The sequence below is a fragment of the Miniopterus schreibersii genome (assembly GCF_964146895.1).
Source record: "Miniopterus schreibersii genome assembly, chromosome: 3".
NCBI lineage: Eukaryota > Metazoa > Chordata > Mammalia > Chiroptera > Miniopteridae > Miniopterus > Miniopterus schreibersii.
Genome location: NC_138103.1, coordinates 8,913,362 through 8,925,376, shown reverse-complemented (window position 1 = coordinate 8,925,376; position 12,015 = coordinate 8,913,362). Strand labels below are relative to the sequence as shown.

The 12,015-nt window shown below is 39.7% G+C and overlaps 1 protein-coding gene and 1 pseudogene across 5 annotated transcripts in view; one reads left to right on the top strand and one right to left on the bottom strand.

Moving 5' to 3' along the window:
• Positions 1-426: 426 nt before the first annotated feature.
• On the bottom strand, positions 427-786 carry LOC308554473 (alpha-ketoglutarate dehydrogenase component 4 pseudogene; annotated as a pseudogene). Its single transcript has one exon. The product of its transcript is annotated as an alpha-ketoglutarate dehydrogenase component 4 pseudogene (transcript).
• Positions 787-1,025: 239 nt separating this feature from the next.
• Positions 1,026-12,015, top strand: part of NPRL3 (NPR3 like, GATOR1 complex subunit) — a 45,609-nt gene continuing 34,619 nt past the window's right edge. For 2 of the 4 annotated variants that reach the window (XM_081133776.1, XM_081133774.1), the window contains exons 1-2: positions 1,044-1,541; positions 10,965-11,034. In XM_081133776.1, coding sequence (XP_080989902.1) covers positions 1,424-1,541; positions 10,965-11,034 — 188 coding nt within the window. In that variant the 5' untranslated portion in view covers positions 1,044-1,423. Of the gene's footprint in view, positions 1,542-10,964; positions 11,035-12,015 lie in introns of those variants that run through there. The other 2 variants (XM_081133775.1, XM_081133777.1) reach the window with 2 other exon arrangements.

Here is a 12,015-nt window from a genome sequence, read left to right as displayed (position 1 = left end):
AAGCACAAAAATGTTTAATTTGATAAAGTCCAAGTCTAAGTTTTTCTTTAGTTGATTGTGCACTTGCTCTCGTATCTAAGTAACCATGGCACAGTCCAAAGTCATGAATATTTACCCCATCCTTTTTTGTAAGAATTTCATAGTGTTAGCTCTTATGTTTAGGTCTATAATCCATTGAAGTGATTTTTAAAAATTCTTTAAAATGTGTACTTTAGTAAGTACAAAGTATATAAACAATTAGGTAAGCTTGTGGAGAAGCTGATCAAGATACATAAATTAAGAGATATGACTATCTAAATTTTTTTTTCTTCCAGAATATTTATTAAAGTTGTTTAATGTATAATTCCTCATCTGTCATTTTGGAAGTCCTTTACTGTAAAGACCATTCTTTTGTTTAATAACAAACAGCAGCCACAGTGTCAGCGATTATTCTGGACCTCCACGTTGGATGTATTCGACTTCTTGAGTCACAAGTTTCCTTCTATATTTCTGAGGTAATGGTTTTATTATTTCTGCAGTGTCTGGTGGACCCTGACGCATCAGCCAATCTGGCGATGTACTTCCCTTAGAAGGCTGTGAAATTGAAGAAGAGGGAGATGGCAGTCCTGCTGATCTCAAAACTGCTGATACATTGGGTTTAGGATTCTCTCTCCTGTCAGGGAACCTTACAAATGGAGTATGTGGGTTGACTCCCTGAACAACCCGGCTGGCCGACGCCATCTTGCTGCCTATCACGACCCCTGAGAAGGGGCGGCTTCTGAAGTGATTTTTTGAAAGCTTTTTCATTTTAGTAGTTTACATTCGTAAGTTTAAATTTTCTGCCCAAAGCAAGTATTACTTTTATAATGAAGAACGCATCATTTCTGGGGGTTTGACAGCTGCCTCGAACTCCAAGAGCTGATCCAGCCTCCGTCACCCATTCGCGCAGATGGGCCATCCCCTTCTCCGGAAGCTGGACTCCACGCGCACCCGTAGCTTCCCGGAAAGAGCCCCGCGCCTGCGCACATGGCCGCTCGCGCCTGCGCAGACGCCCCGGGCCGCGCGCGGGCACCTTCGGCTCTTTTGCATCGCGCTGTGGCGGAAATCTCGCGATCTTGGCGGGACGCGCTAGGTCGCGCGTAGGTTTGGTGACTGTGGCGCTGGTTCCGCCGGCCCGGCTCTCCGCGCCAGGTGTTTCCGTGGCCTCGGTGGCGTCTTGTCAGGTCCCCGTCCCCCTACCCCTCTCCCGCCCCGTGGCGTCTTCCCCAGGCCCCGCCACCTCCCGGCTCCCGGTCCCCCTCAGAGCCCCCCCAACACCACACGCCAGTCCAGTCCTCCTCAGGTCTGCCCCAGTCCTCGGCGCGTCTTCCTAAAGACCCCCACCCCCGGCTCGGCCCCAGAGCCCCTCAATCCTCCACCCCTGCCCCCGGGGTCCCACGGTAGGATGGGGGACAACACCAGCCCCATCAGCGTGATTCTGGTGAGCTCGGGGAGCAGGGGCAATAAACTGCTGTTCAGATACCCCTTCCAGAGAAGCCAGGAGCACCCGGCGTCCCAGACAAGTAAGTGAGCGCTGGGAGCGGGCCTGGCGCTCCCGGGCATGCGCCTGGCGGCCGGACCAGAGCAGCCAGCTGCAGGGGCCCCCTCACCGCCTCGCTCGGTACCATTCAAGTCCTTTACTTTTTTCTTTTCCTGATCATACAGTCGCTGTCTACTCTTTGTAGAGTACTGTTTGGAAAGAGTAGGAAAGTAAAAAGAAATAGGAGAAAGATCACTCATAATTCAACAGGCCAAAGCCCCCTATTGCTAACATTTCATCCATGTCTGCAGCCTTTTCAAAAAATAAGTAAGCACTGCATGTGTTAACCTAAAAATAAAAGGCCAAAGTGAGATGCAACAAGCATTTACTTGAGATCAATAAGAAGAGCTATTTGGGATGCTCCCAGTAGTGCTCTGATTGAGGGACAAAGGCAGCGGGTATTTATGAGAAAGGGAAGGGGAACAATTATATCAATAGAAGGGGGGCATTTATTTCTATTGGTCAGATTCTAAACAATGTTTTTAATTTTTAGTCCAGTAGCCATAAGTCAGGTACAGTATTTGCTTTGTTGTATCTTTACAATCAGTTCTTTGGGGCATAAGGTTGCTTAAGCCCAGTCCAAAGGTTATCTTGCCCAGTTTTAACATTTCAAGATTTGAGGCATAGGACATGCAAGGCAGTTCCTCTGGGATGGCAGCTCCAGCTCCATTTTAAAGTGGCTCCATTTATTGTTATTTTTTGACATATAAATGTATTCGGCTTGGAAAAAATAGGAAATTACAGATCCATCTGGTTTCTTTGACTGCCTACCACCCCCAGTTCTGCTCCCCCTTTGCAGGAATAACTTCTTACCATTTTAGTAATTGTCCCTCCTGTACATAGATACCAACTATGTATCCATAGGAAAATAGTATATTGTTTTGGGGATTTTTTGTCCCTCACATAAATGTATTGCTCTGCAGTGGCTTTTTTCCACTGAACAGTTTTTTTCACTGAACAGCCTTGGAGTACTGTGTGATTTAGTAAACAGAGACCACCCTCACTCTTAGTTGTAATGTACAGCTTCTGTGGATGGACATTTAGGTTACTTGCAGTTTTTCACCATCATGAATGTTCAGTTTGTAATTTATATTTTGTTTTAAAATTACCTTTAAATTTGTTAATATGGTACAAAGTTTTAAAGGTACAAAGGGATTTAGATTATGAAAAGAAAGTTCTTTCCCACCACTGACCTCCCCAGCTACCCATTTCCCCTTGTAGGAGCAGCTGCTGTTACCATTTTCTTGTGCCTCTTTCCAGAATCTTCTGTGTAAATACAAGCATATGCATGTATTATGTTACTTTTTCTAAGCACAAGTGAACAAACACACTGTAGGCACTGTTTTGCTGTGTGTGTTGGTTTCATTTTAACTTTATATCTTGGGTATAGTTTCAGAATTAGGATCAGAATCATGGGATGAACATACTGTGATTTATTTATCCAGTCCTCTGTTGATGGGCATTTAAGTTCTTTCCAAAATTTTTGCTACTATAACCAGTGTGAATGTCCTTTGTGCATATACATGGTGTCCCCCAAAAATGTATACACTGTAACAGCTGATGGCTCAATTTTGAAAATGAAATGCATTTTAATAAACACTGCCTTTATAATTATTCAAAGTGTGTGTATGCACTTTTTGGGGACACCCTATATTATCATTTTGCTGGTTATAGGATTAATTCCCAGAAGTGGGATGGTTAAATCCAGGGGATAATGAGCATATTTCTTTCTTTTCTTTTTTTGTCAATTACAGTTGTCATTCAACATTACTTTATGTTAGTTTCAGGTATACAGCATAATAGTTAGACATTTATATAATTTATTTATTTATTTAAAAAATATGTCTTTATTGATTTCAGAGAGAGGAAAAGAGAGGGAGAGAGAGAGATAGAAACATCAATGATGAGAGAGTCATTGATCGGCTGCCTCCTGCACTCCCCTGATTGGGGATCAAGCCCGCAGCCCGAGCATGTGCCCTAACCAGGAATCGAACCCCGATCACCTGGATCCTAGGTCGACTCTCAACCGCTGAGCCATGCCTAGCCGGGCTATATAATTTATTAACTGATCCACATGATAAGTCTAATACCTACCTGGCACGATACATAATTTTAAAGTATTATTGAATATATTTTCTATGCTGTACTTTACATTCTCATGACTATTCTGTAACTACCAATTTGTGCTTCTTAATCCCTTCAACTTTTCACCCAGCTTCCTAGCCCCCTCCCATCTGGCAACCATCAGTTTGTTCTCTGTATCTATGAGTCTGTTTCTGTTTTGTTTATTTCATTCTTTAGATTCCACATGTAAATGAAATTATATGGTGTTTATTTTTTTCTGTCTGACTTATTTCACTTAGCGTAATATCCTCTAGGTCCATTCATGTCACAAATGGTAAGATTTCATTCTTTTTTTTATGGCTGAGTAATACTCCATTATATATATGGACCACATCTTCTTTATCCAATCATTTATTGATGTGCACTTAGATTGCTTCTATATCTTGGCTATTGTAAATAATGTTGCAATGAACATAAGGGTGCATATATCTTTTTAAATTAGTGCTTTGGGCTTCTTCCGATAAATACCCAGAATTGAAATTTCTGGGTCATAAGGTAGTTCTGCTTTTAATTTAAGAAACCCTCATACTGTTTTCCATAGTGGCCACACCAATTTGCAGTCCCACCAACAGTACACTAGGGTTCCCTTTTCTCCACATCCTTGCCAACACTTGTTTGTAGATTTGATGATAGCAATTCTGACAGGTGTGAGGTGATACCTTATTGTGGTCTTAATTGGCATTTCTCTGATGATTTCTGATGTCTAATCTGTCTAATCTGTATGTTCTCTTTGGAGAAATGTCTATTCAGTTCCTCTGCTCTTTTTTTTTTTTTTAATACATCTTTATTGATTTCAGAGAGAGGAAGGGAGAGAGATATACCAAAAAAAAAAAAATGTTACTGAGAGCAGTGTCAGAGTTTACTGCCTATGTTTTCTTCTAGGAGTTTTATGGTTTGGGATCTTACATTTAAGTCTTTAATCCATTTTGAGTTTATTCTTGTATATGGTGTAAGAAGGTGGTCTAATTTCATTTTTTTGCATGTATCTGTCCAGTTTTTCCAACACCATTTATTGAATAGACTGTTTTTACCCCATTGTATATTTGTGCATCCTTTGTCATAGAGTAATTGATCATATAGTTGTGGGTTTATTTCTGGGCTCTCTATTTTGTTTCATTGATCTGTGTGTCTGTTTTTATTCCATTACCATGCTGTTTTGATTACTATAGCCTTATAGTATAGTATGAAATCAGGTGGTGTGATACCTCCAAGTTTGTTCATCTTTCTCGAGATTGCTGTGGCTTTTCCGGGTCCATATAAATTCTAGGATTATTTGTTCTAGTTTTGGTGAAAAATGACGTTGGTGTTTTGATACGGATTACATTAAATCTATGGATTGCTTTGGGTAGTATGGACATTTTAACAATATTCTTTCTATCCATGAGTATGGTGTAAGCTTTCATTTATTTGTATCTTCTTCAATTTCTGTCTTCAACATCTTACAATTTTTCCAAGTCGTTTACCTCCTTGGTTAAATTTATTCCTAGGTTGTTGGTTTTTTTTAATGCAGTTTTAAATGGGAATGTTTTTTAAATTTCTCTTTCTGATAGTTTATTATTGGTGTGTAAAAATGCAACCTATCTCTGAATATAGGACTTCCAATACTATGTTGAATAAAAGTGGTGAAAGTGGACATCCTTGTTTCTGATATTAAGGAAAAGACTTTTACCTTTTCCCCATTGAGTATGATGTTAGCTGTGGGTTTGTCATATATGGACTTATTATGTTGAGGTATGTTCCTTCTATTCCCACTTTACTGAGAGTTTTTATCATAAATGGATGCTGGATTTTGTCAGAAATTTTTTCTGCATCTATTGATATGACCATATGATTTTTATGCTTCATTTTGTTTATGTGGTGTATCACATTAATTGATTCGTGGATATTGACCTAACCTTGCATCCCAGGAATAAATACCACTTGATTATGGTGTGTGATCTTTTTAATGTATTGCTGAATTCAGTTTGCTAGTATTTTTTTTAGTCATCAGAGGATATGTTTTATTGAGTTTATACAGAGAGGAAGGGTGGGGAGAGAGAGAAACATTGATGTAAAAGAGAAATATCAATTGGTTGTGTCCTGTATGTCCCATGACTAGTAATCAAATCCACAACCTTTTTGGTGTACTGAGACAATGCTTCAACCAACTGAGCCACCTAACTGGGGCCAGTTTACTAATATTTTTTTGAGGATTTTGCATTTAAGTTTATCAGGGATATTGGCCTATAATTTTCTTTTTTTGTAATGTTGTTGTCTGGTTTTGAAATCAGGGTAATGCTGGCCTCATAAAATGAGCTTGCGAGCCTTCCCTCTTCATGAATTTTTTGGAATACAATTTGAGAAGGATATGTGTTAATTCTTCTTTGAATATTTGGTAAAATTCACCTGTGAAACCATCCGGTCTAGGACTTTTGTTTGTTGGGAGTATTTTGATTACTGATCCAATTTTGTTAGTAGTAATCAATCTGTTCAGATTTTGTTTCTTCTTGATTTAGTCTTGGAAAATGGTATATTTCTAGGAATTTCTCCATTTCTTACAGATTGTCCAATTTGTTGGCATATAATTGTTCTTAGTATTTTCTTATAATCTTTTGTGTTTCTATAGTGTCAGTTGTCACTTCTCTTTCATTTCTGATTTTATTTAATTGGGTCCTTTACTCTTTTTTTTTTTATAAAATTTATTTTAAAAAATAAACTTCAAAAACAAGGGAGACAGAAAACATGATTGGTTGCCTGGGAATAAGAGAAGGGACTAACTCCAAGGGGACACAGGGGAATATTTGGGGTGATGGACCTGGCTGCTTGCTTACACAACCAAAAGATTGAACATTAAGGATGATTTTACTGGATCTAAATAACTCAATTTTTAAAAAAGATTAAAAGGATAGCCAAAAATTTACCCAATGTAAAAAAATATAGAGCTTATGGTTTTCTCTTGTGGATAGTAAAAACAATTACTGTAGGTGTAAAGAAAGGAATAGTAAATGAGATAGATCTTCAATATACAAAGTGTTCTCAAATGTTTTTTAAGAAAAATATGCTTATGCAGAAATAATATTTCTTTTTGGATTTATGATTTGACTTGAAATTTTTCTCCGGGAATAAAAATGCTAGAAATGCTTATTTTTAAATTTCACCAAAATCTTGGTAATAAGCGAGGCATTAAGACAATAGAGGGTTCTAAAATTAGATCTATAGAGCATTTTACTGTAAAAATATGTACAACTTTTAATTGAAAAATTTTATCTTGACAGTTAAAAATGCAGTATTTAGACAAATATTCAAATTTTCTTGAAATACAAAAATGCAAATGTAACATACTACATACAGTGTAACAAAATGTAACATAAACTACATATTGAGCTAAAACTGGATGTAGTTGTTTTTACATAACTGGTATTTAGAAACTCTTCAAACTCTACCTGTAAATGAAAAGTTAATAGGCAGAATTGTCTTTGGCTGTACAGGCAGCTCTTGCTTGGTGCCCTCCAACTATACTGTGGGCCTGACAACTTTCCTTTTGGCTGTTTATGGTGTAGGTGCATCAGGCCCTCCATCTCAGCCAGGAAAGAGTACTATGTCTTTGAAGTCTCTGAAAAGTGAAGAGACTGAAGGCATAGTACAGTGCTAATCCAGGAGGGTCCTCACCAGGCTGACTTTTATTTATTTATTTTATTTTTATTTTTTAAAAATATATCTTTATTGATTTCAGAGAGAGGAAAGGAGAGGGAGAGAGAAGATAGAAACATCAATGATGAGAGTCATTGATCAAGCCCACAACCCAGGCATGTGCCCTGACCGGGAATCGAACCCTGATCTCCTGGATCCTAGGTCCACGCTCAACTGCTGAGCCACGCCCGGCTGGGCACCAGGCTGACTTTCAAAGTTTTTTGTTTTGGGTTTAGGATTCTGCTTAATCACCATCACTTTCATCATTGTTGTCATTCTTCTCGTCCCCCTCCCCCCCTTCTCCTTAAGCATTTTCAGATATTTACTACCTAGTATCTTCTTTGGTAATATATCGACAAGAAACTGGAAGTTTCCGATTCCTCTGCAGTATTTGAGAAATCAGTGTAAGCTCTTTCTTTTCTTTCCCACTGCCACGTCTGTAGGAATGGGTGGCAAGATGCTGAACAGCGCCCAGCTGGCCGTGGCTCAGCGGTTGAGCGTTGGCCTAGGATCCAGGAGATTGGGGTTCGATTCCCGGTCAGGGCACATGCCCGGGTTGCGGGCTGCAGCCGATCAATGACTCTCTCATCGTTGATGTTTCTATCCCTCTCCCTTCCTCTCTCTGAAATCAATAAAGATATATCTAAAAAAAAAAAGATACTGAACAGAGAGTTCCTCCTGTGGAAGCCCTCCAGCTTCCTGCGATAGCGTGAGGGCCGTTTGGGGAGTTGGGGCCCCGAAACCTCGAAATAGGCCCAAAGCTGAAAGCGAGAAGCAGGGAGCAGGCTGCGGGTCCAAAGTACGCCAGGCGATGGAGACAGGGCTGGAGGCGAGACAGGAGACCCGCGCCAGTCTGTCCCGCCCCACGTGAGCCCTGCTCGAGCTCCTATTTTTCTTCTTGATGAGCCTGCTTAAAGGTTTATCAGTTTTATCTTCTGGAAGAACCAGCTCTTGGTTTTATTCATTTCTTTTGGTTTTTTTGAAGACTATATATTGTTTATTTCCATTCTGATCTTTATTATTTCCTTAATTCTACACACTTTGGGCTTTGTTCTTTTTCTGGTTCCTGTAGGTGTAAGGTTAGATTATTTGATATTTTTCTTGTTTTTTTAAGGTAGGCTTGTATTGCTACAAATTTTCCGTCTTGGGAGTGGCTTTTGCTGTGTTCCATGTATTTTGGGTTGTTGTGTTTTCATTTTCATTTTGTCTCAAGATATCTTTTGATTTTTTCCTGGATTTCATTGTCAACCCATTCATTGTTTAGTAGTATGTTATTTCGCCTCTGTGTGTTTGTGTGTTTTTCATTTTTTTCTTGTAATTTACTTCTAGTTTCTTACCATTGTGGTCAGAGAAGATGCTTGATGTGATTTTTCTTCTTCTTAAGTTTATTGACACTTGTTTTGTGGCCTAACATAGTATCTTGGAAAATGTTCCATGTGCACTTGAAAAGAATAAATATTCTGTTGCTGTGAGGTGAAATGTTCTCAGAATATCAATTAAATCCATTTGGTTTAATGTGTCATTTAAGGCTGCTGTTTCCTTGTTGATTTTCTATCTGGATGATGCTATCCATTGATGTCAGTAGGGTGTTAGAGTCCCTACTATGACTACGTTACTGTTGATCTGTCTCTTTATGTCCATTAATATTTGCTTTATATTGGGTGCATACATGTTTACAAGGGTCATCTTCTCTTGTTGGATTGATCTCTTTATCATTATGAAATGTCTTTCCTTGTTTCTTATTATAGCCTTTGGTTTGAAGTCTGTGTTGGCCCTGGCTGGTAGCTCAGTTGGTTAGAGTGTTGTCCTGATACGCCAAGGTTGTTGGTTTGATATCCAGTCAGGGCACATACAAGAAGCAACCAGTGAATGCATAAATAAGTAGAACAACAAATTGATGTCTCTCTCTCTCTCTCTCTCTGTTCCTCTCTCAAATCAATAAATAAAATTTTTTAAAAAGTCTGTTTTGTCTGATCAAAATACTGCTTTCCCAGCTTTTTTTTTTGGTTTGTTTCTGTTTGTGTCAAATATCTTTTTCCATCCTTTACTTGCTGAGAGTTGTGTGCACGTGCCTCCTGTTTACCTCCCAGAGCCCTGAGGAGCAGGCCCTGAGATGGGAGAGGAAGGATGTGGGAACATGGGCCCCACAGCTGGGGAGTCTTTGGTTCAAAAGCCAGCATAATTTTCTCTTCCATATGACTACCTAGTCCCAAATCATTTTATAGAATAACACACCTTGCCCCCACTGATTGGTTCTGCTGCCTTTATCACATACTAAATTCCCATGTTTATTTGAGATTATTATTATTATTATTATTTTAAATATATCTTTATTGATTTCAGACAGAGGAAAGGAGAGGGGGAGAGAGAGGTAGAAACATCAATGATGAGAGAGTCATTGATCGAGCCCACAACCCGGGCATGTGCCCTGACCGGGAATTGAACCCTGATCGCCTGGATCCTAGGTCGATGCTTAACCACTGAGCCACGTCTGGCCGGGCTGAGATTATTTTTTATTTTTCTTACCTCTCCCAATGATCTCTCTGTGTGTGGGTTTCACACTAATGAATTATTGTAACTTTATACTGTGTTATACTATCAGGATTAGTCATTATTGTTACTTTTCTTTTTCAGCATTATAAGGCAGTTCTTGCTTACTTTTTCCTGTAAACATTAATATTAACTGTGTTAGACCCCACTCCGAAGGCTTTGGTGTAGTTTTGGAGGTAATTTTAAACATGTTGATTAACTGGGAAAAAAGGGTATCTTTATGTTAAATCTTCCCATTCAAGGGCATAGTATGTTTTCTATTCATTCTTATCTCCATTGTTAGCATTTCCGTTTTCTTCTTGGGCCTCCTGCTCATGATAAACTTGCTCATGTTCACCCTTAGGTCTGGTAAGGTATTGTTGTTTGTGTATGTGAAGGCTTTGGGTATATGGACTTTTAAAAATTCTTTTGCCTGTACTTTTTCCTACCTAATTGACATCATATACTGAGAGGGTGTATGTGTATCTATGTGTATTTTATATATATCTATTCTCTTTTTCCCCAGCTTAATAGTAGCAAAAGCATTTCCTATGTTATCGTAACTTCTTGGAAACCATAATTTTTTTGGAAAATTTTTTTATTTTGGTAAAATAGATATAATATGAAATTTGCCATTTTAACTGTTTTTAAGTGTGCAGTTCAGTGGCATTAATCACATTCATGATAATTCACCATATTGTATAACCAGCACCACTATTTCCAAAACTTTTCATTACCCAAAACTGAAAATTATAACCAAGCAATGACTCCCCATTTTCCCTGCCCTCAGCCTCTGGTAACCTCTAATCTACTGTCTGTCTCTGTAAATTTGCCTGTTGTAGATATTTTATTAAGTGCAATATTTGTCCTTTTGTGTCTGGTTTCTTTTTCTTAACATAATGTTTTTAAGTTCATCTATGTTTTAGCATGTGTCAGAACTTCATTCTTTTTTATGGCTGATTAATATTCCATTGTGTGTATATACCACATTTTAGAAACCATCATTTTTACTGGCTCCACAATCCTCCTGTATGTGGATAGATCCTGGTTTCTTAGCCATTGTCTCCTTTTTGCCCTCACTCAGATAAGCCTCGTAGCAGATATGCTGTCAACAACACTGGAGATCATGCCGAGGACCAGGACGGCGACTCCAGGTAAGGACCCTGAAGTCACTCTGTGATGGAGCTAGTCCTGCCCCCATGTCTAGGCAAACCCCCACCTCCTGTTGACCTAGATGTTTCCTCTGAGAAACTGGGTGTTCTTTTTCCCATTTGGTGGGTGTTTTGGGTAGTGCAGAGCTGGGGATTGATTTGCCAATCTCTGGCTTGCTGCATAATTTGGTCACATGTTCCAGCGCTGGACTGTGTGGTTAGTAAAGCATGTTGGAGAACAGATGAGGCCATGTTTGTTTTATTTATATCTATATGTCTGTATCTTTATAGGTTTCAGAGAGAGAAAGGGAGAAGGAGAGAGATAGAAACATCTATGATGAGTCATTGATTGGCTGCCTCCTGCACGCTCCCTACTGGGGATTGAGTCCACAACAGGGGCATGTGGTCTGACCAGGATTGGAACCTCGATCTCCTGGATCACAGTTCGATGTTCAACCACTGAGCCACACCGGCTGGGCGAGGCCATGTTTCTGTAGGACATTTATCTCCTATGAGGTGAACATGGAGGAAAGCAGACCCTAGTGCTGTCCTCAGACCTTATTCCTCAGGCATGTGCCCAGAGGTCAGATGTATGTGTTCAGGTGCAATACAGTCTGTCCAGGTGGTGATACAGGCTGAGAGTTAGGGCTGATTTGACCCTTGGTCTTTTAGGGCACAGATGAAAAGTGGGTCTTGTTCCTTCCTGTGTGTGCCCCCTTGTTCTCTGTGGGAAGGGCTATCATGCATACATGAGAAATGACCGCTTCTGCCTTCTTATGTTCATTTTAAAGCTTAGTAGATGGTAACACAGGCCAAGATGAGGGGGAAAAGATTGTAAATTGCCTCTTCTGGTTCCCCTAAACATAGCCAGAGCCTTTGTGGGCCAAAGGACTTAGCCTCCACAGTCCCATGGGAAAGTGGCTGAGGTCCCCACACTGGGCCTTTGCCATGCAGCTGTTTGTGCAGTTTCCCTCAGTTCTCTGA